Source organism: Hippocampus comes, unplaced genomic scaffold, assembly GCF_001891065.2.
Source record: "Hippocampus comes isolate QL1 unplaced genomic scaffold, H_comes_QL1_v1.1 scaffold104, whole genome shotgun sequence".
Lineage (NCBI taxonomy): Eukaryota > Metazoa > Chordata > Actinopteri > Syngnathiformes > Syngnathidae > Hippocampus > Hippocampus comes.
The window spans coordinates 1035556-1054894 of NW_017806072.1; the positions used below are offsets into that span (position 1 = coordinate 1035556).

The 19339-nt window shown below is 40.1% G+C and overlaps 1 protein-coding gene across 2 annotated transcripts; it reads left to right on the plus strand.

Annotated features, from left to right (window-relative positions):
* The first annotated feature begins 570 nt into the window (after nucleotides 1-570).
* kras (v-Ki-ras2 Kirsten rat sarcoma viral oncogene homolog) lies at nucleotides 571-13609 on the plus strand. Of its 2 annotated transcripts, XM_019894164.1 has the most exons (6): nucleotides 571-1114; nucleotides 3878-3995; nucleotides 5650-5828; nucleotides 6126-6285; nucleotides 7737-7861; nucleotides 12686-12774. In XM_019894164.1, exons 2-5 carry the CDS (start codon nucleotides 3885-3887, stop codon nucleotides 7854-7856), a joined length of 570 nt encoding a protein of 189 aa, XP_019749723.1. In that variant the 5' UTR covers nucleotides 571-1114; nucleotides 3878-3884; the 3' UTR covers nucleotides 7857-7861; nucleotides 12686-12774. The 2 variants fall into 2 exon arrangements, with proteins under 2 accessions (XP_019749723.1, XP_019749724.1); XM_019894165.1 differs by lacking the exon at nucleotides 7737-7861 and having other exon boundaries at nucleotides 577-1114; nucleotides 12686-13609.
* Nucleotides 13610-19339: the final 5730 nt, after the last annotated feature.

Consider the following 19339-nt stretch of genomic DNA (forward strand, 5'->3'; position numbering starts at 1 on the left):
TTTGAAACAATTTTTACATACCATTTTATATGTTTTATTGAAGTCATTAAGTACAGTTAAAAGTTAGATTGTGAAGCCCGTACAGAAAATGGTAGATGAATGGTTTATGGATCTGCATATAAACTGCAGAACTATAAAATGTTAGGATTTTGATAGGGGAAAAAAGGCAACAATAGAATGTGGGTTCAAGAAATTCTGGCGGGCGTTGGCTGCTTGGGTTGCCGAACTGGTCCAACGTTGTACTTATGTTCTTTTGTTAAAACAATAGATGAAAAGAAGCGCAGTTTCAGGAATAAATGTGTTTTTTTTAAACCCACGTTTTACTTTCGTGCGTTGTGTAAAATGTGGCTGTCTGTATGCAAATCCAGTGCGCAGGACGGATCCGAGAGAACGCCTTAGAAAACTGACGTGGGTTTGCCAAATCACTTCTCTGCTTTGGAATGACGTCCAACCGGGACTTTGCAGTTATATTTAGAGCCTATATATAGTGGAGTCGCCCCCTAGACGTTGTTGACTGCAGCTGGGCAGCAGCACCGGGCAGCTTGTTCTGAAACGCACACTACGTGAACAACGTATTTACTTTACTTTGTACGTGCACAAATAGGCAAACATAAGTCTGCCCTTTTTAACAATAAGCAGGAAAATATTTCAAACAACTAAACCATTATTTTACAGGAGGGGTAATAAACGATGTCACGTGTCTCTTGTTTTACATTAAACATAACTAAATACAGGCAGTTTTAAGTTAAACGTCATTATATTCGTTTTACTGCGGTAGAGGGGTACTAAAGTGCTGTTCGCCGTGTGGACTAAAGTGGACCAGTCACGAGCGATGCTTTGTGGGTAAAGTGCGTCCCGGTATCCGCCCATATTCGCCAAAAGGAGGCCAACCTGAGCAGCTAGGCCGGCCGACGCTGGAACAAATGGAAAGTTCAATCGATTAGTTTGCTCACTTGTTTTTGCCCGTTCCCGCTTCCTTCTGACACCAAGTAGACAGGTTTCATGCGGACCTTTCTTCGTGGACCAGGCAATGCAGACATCGTGTGAAACGAGAGGACGATCAGCTTGACTCATTTTGTCGCCACTTCAGACACGGAACTCCGTTCGTTTAAAGGTAACAGAAATGGGGACCAGACATATAAATAGCTTCTTTTACGTTTTTTGACACGTGATATCCACAATCCTAACCGGTCGTTCAATGTGTAAATAATGTTATCTTTATGTAGTGTTGTTGGTGAAGTGGATTCTCGTTTCATTGAAAATGCAAACTACGCCCAGTTGTGAACCTAATGTCGGCCTGCGATGCAGCCCTTTAGGCTAGCCTGTCAATGGCGGCTTCAAACTTTGCACAATTTCCCCCTTTTAAACTCAATGAATGATACTGATTTCCGAGCATACCAGGCGTAGACTGTTGCTTTGACGACGTGTTTTCGGCCACGACTCTGCAAACGAGCGTCATTGAAGTTTTAAGGTCGCGGGTTAGCTCCAAAGATAGCCTAGCTCTTAGCACACTGTAGCCTGGTTGTTCACTGGGTTCGGAGGTTTTCAACCCACCAACCTGGCAACCTTGCAGTCTCCCACTGCACGTTTAAGGTCGAATTCCTGTGGACTTTCGAAACCTAATTTGGGTTGCAAGTTTGAGCTTTGACGCGGCATCTACGTTATACTCAAAGAGGTGAGCCCAGTTAGTCATAATTAGTCGGACACTCAAATTCAATGAAAGTAAATAATGTTGAGAGAATTGACAAGATCGTCAGAGGGGCGTTACTTTAACAATATGCCGATATGACTATATTGTTCAATGCTTTGTGAGCCCTGAATGTAAAGTCTTCCATATGGTGGCTGGAGTGTTTGCAATTTTTCAATACTAATTGATATTTTATACAATACGTCATTATTCATATAGGGCTTTCACAGCAGCTGTAACAAAGCGCTTTACAGGACAGTTAACATAAAATAACAAAATAATATAACACAACACAACATAAAACATGGACAGTCATGCAATCGTAACCACTTTTCCTGCCTACGCCTTGTTGCTTGAAGCAGTTATAGATGAAAGAGGAAAGAATTTGTTTATACCAGACAATAAAATCCCAGAAGGCATCACAACAAACACTATTTGGTGTTGTTTTTATCTCTACACCGGCTGTCACTCGTGTGGAGGAAGGATACACATTACAATACTGTGCAATGCAATGAATTTACTTTGTATTTCTTTGTCAGTACATCTTGTAAGATGATTGTGGTTGCTGCTAAATGCTTATGTTTAGCCATAAAATGTGAACTTAATGTTGGTGTTTTTCTCAAGGCATGGGTTAAAAATGGAACCAAATTTACAAAAATGCATTGCCATAATGTTGACACATAGGTAGAGAGAACATAGATCAGCGGTCGGCAACCTTTGACACCGAAAGAGCCATTTGAACCCGGTTTCCACGGAAAAGAAAACACTGGGAGCCGCACATCTAAAATGAAAAAAAAAAAACTTCTACTACTTTACCGCAGCATGTTTCTTATGAAATCCACGTGCTACAGAGAAAATTACATTTTATTCATTTAATGAACACATTTTGAACATTTTGAATTCTTGAAAAATAATAACAATGAATTTCTCTTTCAAATAAATTAAAAAGCTGAATTTAAATTGTCCATGTAGCAAACGAAAGCAGAAAAATGCCATGAGGCGTCATCCTTATATCCATTTATCTTATCTAAAATGAAGATAACACTGTATATATTGCTTTTTCTTACCTTTACACTTTGTATAAACAACTATAGTGTGGTTATGTCTTATGAAGTGCTACGGAGAAAATTAAATTTTACCGATGTAATGAACACATTTTGAATTCTTGAATGATTCTTTCATATATTCTCCATCTGTGAACGGTTTCCCATGCCTGCCTATTTACTGAGCGGCCACAAAGCTTGCATATGTAATTGAATTTGCAGACTTCACCCACTTCTTGAATTGATTTTTCGTCCGGTCAGCCTTCTGCATCAGTTCCGAAACAGCTTTTTCCCTCTCTTCTCCCTCTGGATATTTTTCAGCAAAGGCTCTGTGTGTATTGTTAAAATGTCTTGCAACATTTGACCCTTTATTGTTAGCCAGTTTTTCTCCACAAATTAGAGAAAACAAGAATGGCTAGTGTGTTCGGAAAACAAACATTTGTACATGTCATGAACAATGAATGGTCAGTAAAAATCTATTTTGAGCGACGAAAAAAAATAATCAAATAATTTAATTAATATTTTAATATTTCAAGATCACAATAATCTTCAAATTTAGAACTAAAATAATATAAAAACTAACACAAATAAAACACACTTCAATTAAATACAAAAAAAAAATTTTTAGTAATTTATTTTCCCAAGCCAATCAGAGCCGCATTATAAGGATGAAAGAGCCGCATGAGGCTCCGGAGCCGCGGGATGCCGACTGATGACATAGATGAACACAAAAGGGCTGAAGTTATTACGACAAACAGGAATGACAAAGCACCATGTCAATTAATTCGTGAGTCCCCGCGAAGATGACTTCACTGTGGCAAAGTTTGCAAATACTGTTCTACATAAAGTGAAAAGTAAGCATGGTGTTAAGTTATGCTTACAGGAATGTTTTTTTTTTCTTGTGACAAAGGCTAACATGAACTAATTTCCTGAAAATAATGACATACCTTCTCCATTATCCAGCCTGACTTTCCCCAGAAAACATACAGCTTCAATGCAGTGCACAAATATCACCACATTCAGCAATATTATTATTGGTGTTTATTCACAGTGCAATTCAGGAAACTTCAAATGCCTTGATTATCTATGCAGGGGATAGCTAAAAGAACTTAGGGTTCTGATGATATGCTGTTCTTTGTTGCCCCAGGTGAATCATGACAGAATATAAGCTGGTTGTGGTGGGAGCTGGTGGCGTGGGCAAGAGTGCACTTACCATTCAACTCATCCAGAATCACTTTGTAGATGAATATGACCCCACCATTGAGGTATGTGGATATGCATGAATATATATGAATGTTCAGTGTGTAAATATATATGAATTTTTGTTGCAGCCCTCTCCACATTGTGTGTATTTTGGTGGTGGTGGTGGGGGAAGTGGGGGTGGAGCAATGATAATATCCTCTGTAAAAGTAGTTCTGACACGTTCTTCAAGTTTAAGTGTTAAAGACACCAAGCAGGTTTTGAATGTCCTTGTGACTCCCTGCTGGCTTTCATGAAGGCTGAGCCTATTTAGATAGTTCACTCTCATTATGACGCGAGTAAATTATTGATGTTATGTAAGGATTAGCTGTGCCCATTTAATATGATCACTGCTGACTCAGATGCACTCACTGAATAATTATTTTTTTTTGTGTGGGTGTGTGCTTGTGCATCAACTTTGAGTGCCTTCAAAAGAAAGTCCTGACTTTCTGTCAAAACACCAATACAGATATATACATTTATTTTTACTAGATTGTATTGCTCAGTTTACCTTTGTTACTTCTTTCCTGTTTTTTCTCTCTCTCTCTCTCTCTCTCTCTCTGTCTCTCTCTCTGTCTCTCTCTATGTATGTATGTATGTGTGTGATGTATGTATGTATGTATGTATGTATGTATGTATGTATGTATGTATGTATGTATGTATGTATGTATGTATGTATGTATGTATGTATGTATGTATGTATGTATGTATGTATGTGTGTGTGTGTGTGTGTGTGTGTATGTATGTATGTGTATATATATATCTCCTCATCCTCGTCTCACCCCTCGGGTGGTGTCCAGACCTGAATCCAATCAAAAGATCTGAAGACTACTGCTCACAAATGCTCTCTATCTAACCAGGGGGTCGGCAACATGTGGCTCCAGAGCCACATGCGTCTCTTTAGCGCCATCTAGTGGCTCCCTGGAGCTTTATAAAAATGTTTGAAAATGGAAAAGATGTGGTTGGTTTTTTAAAATGTACACTTTATTTATGCTTTTAACAGTCTCGACAAACACAGACACGTCTGCGTCCGACTCCGTGCCTTCTCTCCTCTCGTTCGACTCGAGAGGCGTACAAAGACAGCCTCCGAAAAGTGGAAATTATTGATCACTTCAATGACACTAAGAAAAGCGAAAATAATGCACCACACCAAAACAGAAAATCAAGCGAGGATATCACAAAATAAATTCTTTGGGGGCGTTTGTGAACACACAACAAAGGAATGAATAACACAAACAATTCTGAGATAGTCCAGCCTCCTACATACATACAGCATGTGTTTCCGTCATTGTAAGTTTTATAGAAGGCTTTTATTTTTTTGCGGCTCCAAACATATTTGTTTTTTGGGTTTTTTTGTCCTTTTTTTGGGATCCCTGATCTAAGCTCAATGAGCTGGAGCTGTTTTATGAGGACGAATGGCCAAAAATTTCAGGCTGTAAATTAATATGCTATATACTTTACAGAAGAAACAAAATTACCAATAAGGGTACTGTTTAAATACAGGTTTCATAAGCTGTATCGTTAAGAGTAGGAGTAGTAGTATTCTTAAAATTTTAGCGATGCCCACCCTCAATCATTGGCCATTAAAAATGAAATCTTGCATGCTAGTCAGATTTCCAACTATTTGGTTGTCTTGTGAAGCTTCTATGAATCCCATCTGGTGGCCTTCATCTCTTTCAGGACTCTTACAGAAAGCAAGTAGTGATTGATGGGGAGACGTGTTTACTGGACATCCTGGATACTGCAGGTCAGGAGGAGTACAGCGCCATGAGAGATCAGTATATGAGGACAGGGGAGGGCTTCCTCTGTGTCTTTGCCATCAACAACACCAAGTCCTTTGAGGACATTCACCACTACAGGTGAGTTAAGTAGTGGCCTCACTCGAAAGGTTGTCCTTTGAAGAGGACATTTTATGGAAAATTGACTTCATCTATTACTGTATATAGCACCCACCACGCGTTCTCTCCCAATCGTCCCATTTTGTCCATTGCCGCCCCCATTTCAGGAGTCCGTGAAAATCGTGTAAAAATGTCATTCACGCTCTTACATCAAACCTTGTTAAAATTGTTTTTAGAACTGGGGAAAACACATTGGTTCACGGGCCCTCAGTGGGAAAAGCTTGTACTGAATAAAAGTCTCTCGCTGTCAATGTCCAGAGAACAAATCAAGCGGGTGAAGGACTCTGAGGATGTCCCCATGGTGCTGGTGGGCAACAAGTGTGACCTCCCGTCCCGGACTGTGGACACTAAACAGGCTCAGGACTTAGCACGGAGCTATGGCATTCCCTTCATTGAGACCTCAGCCAAAACCAGACAGGTATAAGTCCAAACACACGCGCATGTCCGCACACAAACCTTTTCAGTGCATTTTATCCTAACCTACTGTAGTTTTCGACATGTTTTCACATATATGGTCCTCCTCACATAGCTATTTTTCACAAGTTTGTGTTGTTACATTAGCAACATTGCTTTTATAATGCTGTTTAAAAGTATTTCCCACTTTCCTGATTTTTGTTTTTTCTCTTTCTCCACATTTGTCACACTTAAAATGTTTGATTACCATACCAATATTTTACAAAGACAACTCAAGCAAATATAAAATGCAGTATTTTTCATTGTTCCACTAAACTACAGCAAGTTGTCCAGGTCCTGAAATAGTAAGTCATGCCAGACCATCATGAGCGTTGGCCTTTTTTTCCCCCCAATACTGTTATATTTATATTACATGAAAAATGATGTGGTTACTTTTTCTCATGGGGCCTTTTCCCTCCTCAATGAAAAAAAAAATCACATTTTATATTTACTTGGTTGTCTTTATGCGGTGCTAATAATGGCTTGATGATTTGAAACAAGTGTGAAAAATCAAGAAAACTGGTCACTTTTTCGAAATAACGTTTCAGTGTTCTGGTTGAGTTAAAAGTTTGGTTGTCAGGGTATATATACTAATGCCATGCTACGTTGTGATGAATATATGAGATTACTGCTGAGCCACATGCAAAGTGGCCTGTTTCTTAAATCATAAACAACTGTCCCCATGGCCAATGTCAGTAATTCGTCTTTGATGAGGATCAGGGAAATTAATTGTAGTTATGCGACTGGGTGTCTCATTGGTTTCATCAGAATAAGTATGCATCGTGATTGGTGACTAAGTGGCTGAAGGAGTGAGCCACTTCCTTGCTTGACCTCTATAGTTCTCTTATGGTGAAATCAACACAATGATTTCATTCTCACATTAGACTCCTGTTACTAACCCACTCCCCCGTCACCAACCTTTTGCCCCGCAAATCCTTTTTCCTCGATAAGGTGCTGCTGTTTCATTCAACTTTCGATGCCTCTGGCCAGCGCCTGCTTTGCCTGGGGTTGGTTTCCTTGTGGAGATGGCTGGAACAGTGAATTTCCCTTAGCCATCTAGCATCAGGAGACTGAATGAACTATGTTCTGCCTTTTGAACGAAGTTCTCAACTTGAATAATGAAAACCTCGATGCGCTGTATGATACAAATATTCAGTGTATTTTCACATACTAAATGATGCATTGTGGGGCGAAAACTGATAGTGGGTTATAGAGACTAAAATTGATGATTAACCCCAACCAGAAAGAGGTAAGTTTTTACAATAACTCACATTGAACTTGAGTTGCCTGCTGGTGTAACCACCTGAAGCCACTGGCCTGCTTTGCACCTTCTGTGTCTATACACTGTATAAAGCTGTACAACGTGCCCTCCTTTGTATTGGTCACTACTGAGGGAAGTTGTGTCTCATGCTGCAGAGAGTGGAAGATGCCTTTTACACTCTGGTACGGGAGATCAGGCAGTATCGCCTCAATAAGCTCAGCAAGGAAGAAAAGACGCCGCGCTGTGTCAAGCTTAAAAAGTGTGTTGTGATGTGAATGGGGTAAGTGTCAGCAGCCTCCCCCTCCCACCAGCTCTTCTGTGTTTGTACGTTCAAACTGGATTGTGGAGACTAAGGCAAAGTGGTGTTGGATTCTCCATGTTAACATGCAGATTCCTGCTGGGGCTGTGGTGAGGTGCTCATAGGCGCCTATGGATGATTTCTGTCTGTGTCTCTGTGTCATGGCTTAATGTAATCCAAAATTGGTGTCACTCTGACTTGGTATCGTTGAATTTTCTTCTTTCACGCTTGTATACGTTTGGTCCAATCTGGGGCACATTGGTTTTTCACTTATTTTCACACTCTTACCGGCCATCACCCATGACATGAGGTACATGTGCACAATCTAATGTATTATCAAACCACAATACATCCATCCATGTTCTACTACTTATCTTGTTCGCTGTCACGGGTAACTTTTTGCGAGGAGGGGGAGGGATACTCCTGCAACTGGTAACCAGTTAATCACAGCACACGTATAGGTTAACAACCATTTACTCTCACATTCCTGCTTCTGGGTGATTTAAAGTCTTCGACTTTCATGTTTACATGTTTTAGGATTGTGAGGGCAAACTGGTGGACCCTGAGAAATTGCAGACAATGGAACACATGCAAAAGGGCAGAGCAAAGAGTTGAACTGAGAGCCTTCTGTGAGGCAGATGTGCTTGCCACGTGCTCTGTTCTGCATCAAAGAAAAAAATTGCACTGATGGCTCAAAAGTGAGCTTTTTTTGTTATTTTTTAATTTCAAAGGCATAATATTTTACACACTTCTTGTATTGGCTCTTTTAGGTTGTTCGGATGTACCTAATTTTGACGCTGGTGATTTGAGGGTAATTAGGGTTGATTATAACAGTAATCCAATAATCTGTCAGTTATTTTTTTCAGTTAATGAAAGAATCACATCAAGGAAATACATATTTATCTTATGATTTATATTATAAATATTTCCATCCACTTATTCAAGAACAGCACATGAATTCAAATTGGCAGTGTGCAAACAGGTTTCTGTATGAAAATAACAGAGCTCTTAAAAGAATATATTATGAATAAAAAAAAAAAAACTTTGCAGAGCAATCAGGTGGCAAGTCAACACCAACTGATTGCTGTGCAGAACGACTGTTGACTACTGTTTGACCACACAAAGCGAGGCAAAAATAGAGGGAGCCCTCACCAAAACTGTAAAACTGACAAAGCCTATTGGATTAAAGGTGAAATATCTTCAACAAGAACAATCCAATTTCCCTGACTTATCCTTTGTGCATTACCACAACCTGGACGACCGAGAATCTACACAGATAAGTCAACCTCTTAAATATACTAGTATTAATGTCAAAAAAAAAAAAAAATTGATTTCTATGCCCGGTTATACTGAAGACAACAGCCATTCGGCTGATTCCTAACACTAATTACACACGTATATTTGAATACAATGCATTGTAATTAGCTTGCGCCGTTGAAGTGTTTAAGGTATGTGCAAACTGAAAATAAACTCGTGATAGTACGTTCAACTTTTATGAAACTTTGCAGCTTGTATCAGCATTTCAGACATGTTTAAGTAGATACAGAGAATTCAAGCTGGAACTAAAAAAATATTTCCATGAAAATTAAGAGGAATGCAATCTTTTAGCACACTGTAACATAGTGTTAGAAAACATTTGCATAACCTCCATATTCACTTTCAACATGACATTGCTGTTTTCAACGTTGCATCAAACACATCACTTTTGATTGCAAAGGCGAATGAAATTGTTAGCCGCTAACTCTACCAATAGGTGCATAGTTGAATGCCCCTCTTTCAGAATATTTCCGTGAAAGGCAGGATTTGCATCACATTGCTCGTCACTATTCTGAGTGAAATGTATGCAACCTATTATTTGGGCTCTGTCACCCGCACTTGCTAGGTGTGTGCATCTCTCCAATCAAAGGCAATTCGATGCATATCCGGATACATCCAAGGACTAATTTATTAGTTCGTGGACCGATCCACTCACATCTTTTAAATCAAAAATGGTGTTCCGAATCAAATGGGTTTTTGTCATACCCCTACCGACTAGCCATGATACCCTAGCCCTTGTGTTTGGATCACCGATGACCTGGATTACCACTACTGTGCATGTGCATCAAGGACAGGCAATCAATCATTTTATTTATCCCTGAAGGGCAATTAAAAGGCACAGAGAGTTACAGTCTCAAATAAATAAATCCCTAAAGGACATCAATACGCATAAAATCCAAACATAACATGTTTAAAACACTGGGATGACGCCATGCTGGAGAAGGGAGCGATTGGAGTTGCGCAGAGGAATCACTGGAACAAATGTGGACTTCCTTCTTTGAGTCCTACCACCCACACGCCACGGCCTGCGCCCCAGTTGCGGCCCCTCAAACAGAACATGAGTAGGGTCTCTAAAAATCTTATGGGCAACTTTCATGGCCTGTTGGCCACACAGGGCAGGAAGAGATCTGGCCAGTCACACATTTGTTACTCTGTGATTGGCTTTCTACAGAGGCAGAGTACAACCAACAAACACTTGAAAAGGAAAGAATCCTCTCAATGAAGGAATGATAGAATGTCACCATAAGGTTTTTGCTGACATCAAATGTCCTTAATTTCCATCCATCCGTTGTCCGAGCTGCTTATGCTTACGAGGTTTGCAGGCATGATGGAGCCTATCCCGGCTGTCATCGGAGAGAACCCTGAAGTGATTGCTAGCCAGTCACAGTTGTGACCATTCTGCCTTTTAAAATAATTGATTGATTTAAAAAGAAACTTTTTTTTTTTTTTTTAAGCGCTTCCGTTTTCCAAACTTGTTACCTACCCATTTGTTGTGTTTACGTGATATGAGGCGATCACACATTTGCTTTACAGTATGTGGCTTCTCGTCATAATGGCCACCTAAGGGAAACAATAACTACAGTGCGGCCCATGACAACGAGTTTGACACCCCTGCTTGGCTAGTGACCAATTCAGGGTGTACCCTGCTTCTCGACCCACGTCAGCAGGGATAGGCTCCAGCACACCTAGTAAGGATAGCTGTATGGCTGGACGGATGGACAGACAGACCTTGTTTTATGAACATTGCAAGCAATGCTCAAGGGCTTAATGCAAAACCCCATTGACAGGCTAACGGCAACAACACCCAAGTATCGGTACTTGGGTTGCGCCAAATAAGTATTCACACAAAAACACTGGCGACATACACAGACAGATAATGAAACAATACTCGTTGGCATATTTTCTTCCTACCCTGTGAAAAACGAGTTTAGTCGTGACTTTGTTATTGTAGTCTTTCTTCTGATGAAGTTGTGCTCTTTTACTTTCATGCACCACAATCCCCCTCAGAGGCCAAGGCTCACACACTCCAATACAACGCACACAACAGGGACAGCACTGGTTGAGGGACTGATGTAATAATAGCGTGATGCAACAAATCGATGACGAAATGTATTGCCAATACTTTGAATTATCAATTTTTTTTCACTTTTATTGGTTGATATTGATCTCACTTTGAATATCGTATGAAAAATTGTAATTAATTCCATTCATATGTATCATAAAAGCCACAGTTGGTTCTATTACAGAGCGCAAGGCCACCGCATTCCGCATCTTCTGGCTAAGATACTAGTGTGAAAGTCTGTCAATGCGGTGAAATCATAAGTTGGGACTCATCAGCCAACCTGAGTGATTCATGGAGATCACGCTGAATATGGGACTCAATTGTTGGCTGAGATCTTTCCTGAAGGGAGATGTGTGTTGCGGCTGTGATGAGAAGTTGGCACACGTTTTGTGAGTGGAGGTTAAAGAGCATTAGTTTTTTTTTTTTTTGTTACTTTGCTGACACAAATTCCTCTTGGTAATGCACTCTTTTTTTTTTTCTCCTCCTGTCAACCTGAAGACACTGCAAAATTTTACATTATTCGCACTGTTCTCACTGAAAAGTAGCTGCATTTACACCTAACCTGTTCATTCTCTCCTAGTCATAGTGCAGCCTATCATTGAAAAGCGACATTTTCTGTCCACAGTCTACTCCCAAGAAGTTAGGGATATATTTGACTTTCAGGGGAAATTTCAGGATGAAGTTAAAATTAACTAATGCTTACAGGTGAATTTAATTTGACCGTCCCTAAACTATTGAATGCACATGTCCGTCCGTTCTGTTTAAGTGCAACTTGGTCTTCTCTCACAAGGAACCGGAGCAGATGTTTGATCCAATACAATTTCCTGGTTCATTTGGAATTGGTGCGGTTCACATGTTGACACGAGACGAAGACGCCGCCTAACGACTGATCACCAACAACACTTCGCCCATTGCGATTCTTCAAGCTGGGTGTTGTCAGACGGAAGCGGCCACTGAGCTGAGTGTGCCAGCGGCAGCTTGCAACAAAAACAGAGAGTGGAAAAGTCACAGTAAAGCATAGGAGTGGATGTCCTTGAATGTTTATTGGTCGGTTTTGTGGTGAATTTTGCTCTTCGGCTCCTTGGTACCTAACCAAAAAAGGTGGACATCAATATTCAAAAGGTCAGAAATCAAATAAATTTAACCAGCAAAGGTCATAGTGGGTGTTAGGTTAATCCTGAAATTTCACCGAAAGCCGAATATCCCCAATTTTTTGGTAAGAAGCAGACCCACATCCACAAGAATTGCAGTCATTTAACGCAGACTCACATTTTATTTCTTTGAAAGTAACTGCAGCTACTTTTTTGTGATATCAGAGAGGCAACGGTTGACGTTTCCCTCTGACCATCAGCAAAAATAAAATGGACCTTTGAAATGTGTCTGTGTGACATAGCACTGTTGTAACCTTCTTTGCATTGTTCTTGCAGGGAGTCGACGATGCCTTTTACACGTTAGTACGAGAAATCCGCAAGCATAAGGAGAAGATGAGCAAGGAGGGCAAGAAGAAGAAAAAGAAGTCCAAGACAAAGTGCATACTCATGTGAATAATCAGTCCTTTTGCAGATAGACTAAAAAAGAAACTATGTTGAACAAAAAAGTAATACATTTTGTACATCACACTAAATTATTAGCCTCTTTCTCAATACCACCTCTTGCTGTAACCAATACTAAAGCTGACCTACTTTGTCTGCCTTCTTATTCTTTGCTACATAGACACCAATAAGCTTCCTTTCCTGTTTAGTGCCAGTTACTCACACAAAATTGGTTTGATTTTTATGGATGATGTTGATTTAACCCCCCCCCCACCCCCCCTTAAGATGTTGGTAAACTGCATCAAAGGACATGCCCGTCAACCGTTCCCATAATTATTTAGTCCTTTTGGCGAAAGGTTGTGTCATGGCATGCCAAAGAATGACTATTCATCCCTCAATTGTGCTAATGTCACTGAAATGTATGCATGAAATCCTTTACTAGTCTTCAAATGTTCTAACAACTTTAAATAGCTATTAACAATTTGTATCTTGTGGGGTTTGACCTCTTCAACTACGTTGTTGGGTTTTTTTTGTTTTTTGTTTTTTTTTTTTTGCATGCATTTTGTCTCGGATGACAATGCATATAAAGGTTGATTCGGTGGACAGCAGACCAGAGTCAACATGAGTCTAGTTGATCAAGTCTTCAGTAATGTTTTGTTTTGTCTTTTGACTAATTATACTGTACGATCCTCTCTAGACCTGTCCTAAATTGGCCGGGTTTTATGCGTCCACAAAAGTAACACCTTGTTTCATATGTGCTATTGTCAATACTTTAAAGGTCTTAACTGTAGGATTATATCCCTTCTTAATCTTTTTTTTTTTCTTTTTTTTTTTACATGCAGTAAAAGGCAGACATTGAAATGTGTAGGACAACATTTTTAAACATGAGCCCCTCATTATTTTTAGGTAAAATGAGATTTTGCATTCCCCAATATATGCTCGTCTAAGACCCTCAAGCTTTGAAGTGAAATTAAAAGCAACCAGGCAGTGTTGTGGTTGCGGGCAGTATAATGCAGCTTTTTTAATGTGCTGAGTCCCATTTTGCTTAATAGATTTTGTTTTCAGGTTTTCCACTTAAGAATTTAATCCCCCTCAAACTTTGCAATGATTTCAGATCATTTGGACATAAATCATCCCAAAAACTAATTGCTCACTTTCGGTGGCAAAGTTGTGTTATGTATTGATGTCCCTAATGCTTACATGAGGCTCAGTTGCCATAAAATTACCCTCTCCCAGGCAGTATTGTTTGACGAAGAAAAAAAAATCCAAGCTTCTCTTGTGGGTCAGCTTTTATTTAAGCCTTTCCATGTTTTTTTCTCCCTCCCCCCTTAGTTTTAGAGATGAATCTGCTCTCCGTGTTTCTATCAGATGCTGTCTAGATGGAAGGGAGAGCCAAGACAGGGCTCGATTGCAAAGTCCTGACTCAGAACATGCACAGGTGACTGTTTGAACATTTCAGAATTTCAATGAGAGATTTTTTTTCTCTCATAATTTCTTTGATTCAATCAATCTTGTTGAAAGACTTTCGCAGTCAGTGGTTTGCCGATTGAGTTTGCTCACAGAAAAAGTTTTCTTGTTGAAAGACTTTCGCAGTCAGTGGTTTGCCGGTTAAGTTAGTGGCCCATTATGTTAGCCAACATGGCTCAGGCCACTCGGGGTGTCGCTGCACCCGTTAACAGTTCCGACCACTGGGGGTCAGTCTAGGCATTTTGAAGGGTGTTGAAAGGTTGTCTAACCAAACCTGTTTGTTTTGTTTTGATTGCGTGCCAACAGCTGATTTTATTTCTCACGGGAATCACTTAAACCTTGATCATATGTTAACAACGTTTGTATAGTTGTGATACAGAAAGTTGCATATTTTGTAAATTGGTGTGTGTCTTGCAGAATGTTGCTTTAATGGACTTTCTCTGCGCTTGGTGTGTGACTAGTGTATCTGTGTCCAGGGTTAGGGGAGTGAATGAATGGCCACTTTGCAACATGTTGAGTGGTGATCTGATCTTAAATGCGTCTATTTTTTTGCCATGAATCTCACCACTCCTATTTAATGTGTATTAAAGAACATCAAAAGGAAGCTGACTCAGTATTTTTTTTTTGAAAGATTTTGAATTATACAGTATAATTACTTACCTGCAGGCAATAGACCAGCTTGCTTTAATTGAAAGGGAAATAAACATTTGTGTCAAGTACCCAAGTGTCATTTCAACTCGAAATTAACTCAATTTCTCCAAGAAAGTTGTTTTTAAAAGGTAATTTAATTTGCCATTGGCTCCTCATTCATTAGCTGGTGACTGAATAACGCATAAAATAAATACTCAAGAGTACTACAGTATACAGTACAGTATCGTATTGCCAAATGCGGGGCTGAGCTCATTTTGTACTACCGCGTTTGGCCAGCAGGTGCCAATGTTTATGCAGTCCAAGACAAGTGGAAACACCAAAATGAAAACAAACAAAATAAAAGCCTAATCGCAATTAAAACAGCTTCATTCAAAGTCCGATGGTGCACTTGTTATACCCACACCGTCATGCCCAGCACTGTAAAAATAGATTTCATGTTCTGATAGGAGCAAAAGGGGTGGGACACACTTTATACGCCATCAGTCTTGACAGCAGCGACCGATTGTGGGAGGAAGCGAACCCGACACGGCAAGACTCGAGCTCTGAACCGAGCCATCATCCTACCTCAACTTTGCGATGCGACAGTATTGCCATCCCCACCAAGGTTTCCCACTTTAATAAAGACGAGACAAGATGCCTAATCTAGTATTGCTGCCTATAAATCATGAATGTCCTGTATAGTTGGTTAACAATTCTTCCCCACTAATATGTGTACATGGGTAGATACAAAGGCACATAGATCGGATATTACCTAAATGAACCAAAAAAAGTGATTTCATGCATACGTCTCACCCGTGGGTTGGCTTTCCGCACATGCACACAGCAGTGTTGTCATTTGTGAATATATCCGAATCGTTTGAATGAATGCGATTTACTGGATCACTCCAAAAAATTATGCTTTGATTTCTAAGTGCATATAAGGTTAACCGCAGCCACAAGGAACCGAAACGTAACTCACTTGTGAATCTTGGACAAACGACCAGAGACGGGCATTCCATCCATGGGACGGAACATTTTGGGGACGGAGGACGAGAAGTGTATGATTTAGCAAGGACGTGGTATGTGGTGTCGTTAGACAAAATAACAAGGCCAGAGTGTAGCCAAACACTGTATGCTATTTTCTTAACAGACTATTTCATCTCAACAGTATTTATATAGCAACACTGCTACCTAGTGTACAATTAGAGAACATAAAGTACCTACGGACATCCATCTCACAATCAATCCAGCAGGTGAAGAAACCTGGCTGAGTTGTATGTCTCGCGGTACCCACCCACCATACTGATGACTAGGTTTTCTAAAAGTAAAGTTTTTTTGGTTATTTTATTTTACCATAGTAGCTATTTTTGTGTTGTGAAATTCTACTGTAGAGTTGCTTATCACTAAAACATTAAAAAATATAAAGTAACAGTGACTTCATTTTCTTTTGATTGATGGCCAGTCTTATCTGTACCAGACAATCACAGCGTTACTGAAAATAAGGTTCGGTAGGCAGGCGTTTGGCATTGCGTAATGTTGCAAGACATGTGTTTTGTATTTTATGAATGACACGTCTCTCTCATGAAGTGACATAAGATTTGTAGTGAGCGCCTCTATGAAGCGGAAAACACCTTAAAATCCCTAATACTTGCGCGATCATTATATTTCAGAGGTTGATGTGAGCATTAAGTAAAGATGTCAACATAAATTTTGGTGGCCATCATTCACAGTTTTGGCACATTAGGCGACTTTAGATTCCTATTTTACGGGTTCAGACTGCCAACTTGCATCACTGTATGGCAAACTGCAGCGTCGACGTACTCAAGAAGGTGTCTTTGAATATGTAATGTCAATGTTGTCTGTGATAATGCTTGCGGTTGTCGCAAAAGGTGTTAGTTAGTCAAGATAGATGAGCAGTGCCGCACGAATTTTTGGGGGGCATTTTGTTGACATGCAAATGTTCACACGAGTTGACTTTCTATGACAGTCTCGATTGAATTGTCTTTCCAGCGAGGACAAACACGGTGTACTAGTACATTACCATTCATTAACCTTAAGATGGACATCAAGCATAGCGAATAAATGCTCAAAAGGGTTTCCATAGTAGCCACCTTTTTTACCAGTGCCAGTGACAGTCACCACCTGAATTGTGAAGTTCTGCTCCCCATGACGGAGGCAGCAAGAATTCAGGATGCACCTTCAGATCCTTCTTTGATGTGTATTATTTGCATCTCCAAGTACCAAGGTGAACAGCGTTGCCATGGTGACCGCAGACCCCTCTACTTTAGCCCTAGTATTTAGCTCACATTTATTGGCTTGGCTTCTGACCATGTCTTTGTCAGATAACCAATACACCTAGACATTCATATTCTGTCGCCAATCCACGCCTATACCTATGATCAGTCTCCACAGGGATTTGTTATTTTTACAAATCATCAACCAATCTCAAGTGTTCAAGATGGCTTGCTCTGTTTGCAGTGAAAGGCAATTTGTATTTTGGTTTTCTGAAAAGTGATGCTTTTGGGGATGTGAGGATTCCGCCCGCGGTTAACGTTACATAGTTTTCTGTTGAAAATCTTTCAGATTGAAATAAACAGTCGTGGTCAAAAGCTGTTATTAAATACACGTGCATGCTCAAAAAAATAACGTCTATGTAATTAAGCCCTCATGTCCCTGTGGCTAAAATCTGTTTAAGATTAAGTAGCCATTTCAAGTAAGGGTATGAATTGGCTTGAATTGTTGGATAAGTAAAATAATGTGTACACTATCGATGAGGGTGCCGTGTTACCTTGTCCTCCAATTTGTTGACACATATTAGTGAAACAAAGCATTCAACTTTATTCAGCTTTGGACAAAATCAGTGGGATCAAACGTGATGGTGTCGGCGGCTACTTTATTCATTGAATCCATAGTTTTAATTTGTTGATACAATTTCCAAAAAACACAATGTGAAGAGTGTCCTTGTCACATAAAAATGTACTCTTGCTTCAATCACACCCTCCAACAGAATGATCAAAGCATCAGCTTTTTTTTTTAACTCACATTTGATGAAGGGGAATGTCAAAGATGAGATCTTTTTTTTTCTGGCGTCTATATCCTCAAAGAGTTGCTGTAATTAGTCTGACAGAAAAGATTGCCAAGCAGATTGTGTGCAGAGACAGTGAACACGCTTCAAACACACGTACCCGCTCGTGCGTCTATATCCTCAAAGAGTTGCTGTAATTAGTCTGACAGAAAAGATTTTGTCGGGAAGCAACTTGTCCAACGTGATTATTGCCAAACAAGTTCATTGGCATTGCTATTACAGGGATCTTATGGTGAATCTCTGCTTTTATTTTTGAAAAAAAAAATCAATGAAAGCATGATTAATCATTTTTTGGTTAATGATATATTGTGTTCTACAATTTTTTTGTATCCGTTTAGGGCCATGTTAGTTATAGGTTATCCTGAAATAGCTATTAGCCATTTTGTTTTGTGCTTTCACACTAGGGGAGTTTGTAGGATCAGAATTTTAGGGGTCCTGTTAGTTTCTGCAACAGAGCACAGCCGATAGTGAGGCATTCAGTACACGCGCTCTCACACACACACACACACACACACACACACACACACACACACACACACACACACACACACACACACACACACACACATTTGTTATATATTTCAACCAATTAGTGTATGTTTTCAACACTCTAATAATCTATCTTGTTAAAAAAACGAACACATGGGTAAAAAAATATATCTAAAAATCTCACAAACATTGTGGGTGGTTGGATTCACTTCAGAGGTGCTTCAGAACCCTGAAAAATCGGCTACAAATGCTTATGTTCCAGACCGACTTTTGTTAGACACCAAACTCTTTCAACTATATACTTTGTGCACCGGGGCACAGTCATGCTGGAGCAGATTAGGATTTACTCCACACAATCCACATTGTTTGCAAACTGTTGCTGTCAACAGTCAACTTGGCGAACATATTTTGACAAGGTCCATTACTCCTTCTCTTTAAACAGTGGCTCTAAGGTGCCTGCTACTAAACATGCAGCAGTGAAAAAGCGAGGTGATCTAATGAATTATGCAGTGAGGCTTTTCTCTCAGCCTGACAGTCTGAAACCAGTGTGAAGAAAATTGGAGAAGTACAAGCCAAGTGTAGCCTTCGCTGACGCCCCCTCCCCATCCATCCTCCATCCCTAAGGATCCCAGGGGCCAAGGCCCGTCAGTCAAGCAGCCCTACTAGCTACTAGCTAAAAGCTAGAATCTGGGGAAGGCACCAAGGGGCCTGCAGGTATGATAACAAAGGAAGAGATGCCTCAGAATCCAATCCGTGGCCCTTCTGGCTCCAGTCAAGTCAAGTCAAGTACAACTTTATTGTCAAATGCGCTAAAATGTCTTCCCTCTCAACCAGACAACAAGACAACAAGAGGAGCTGCTGCGGGTTCCCGCACCGCC

Coding starts and splice junctions, on each gene's coding strand:
- kras (XM_019894164.1), top strand. CDS start 3,885: ATGACAGAATATAAGCTGGTTGTGGTGGGAGCTGGTGGCGTGGGCAAG. Junction 3,996..5,649: donor AATATGACCCCACCATTGAG/GTATGTGGATAT, acceptor CATCTCTTTCAG/GACTCTTACAGAAAGCAAGT. Junction 5,829..6,125: donor GAGGACATTCACCACTACAG/GTGAGTTAAGTA, acceptor GTCAATGTCCAG/AGAACAAATCAAGCGGGTGA.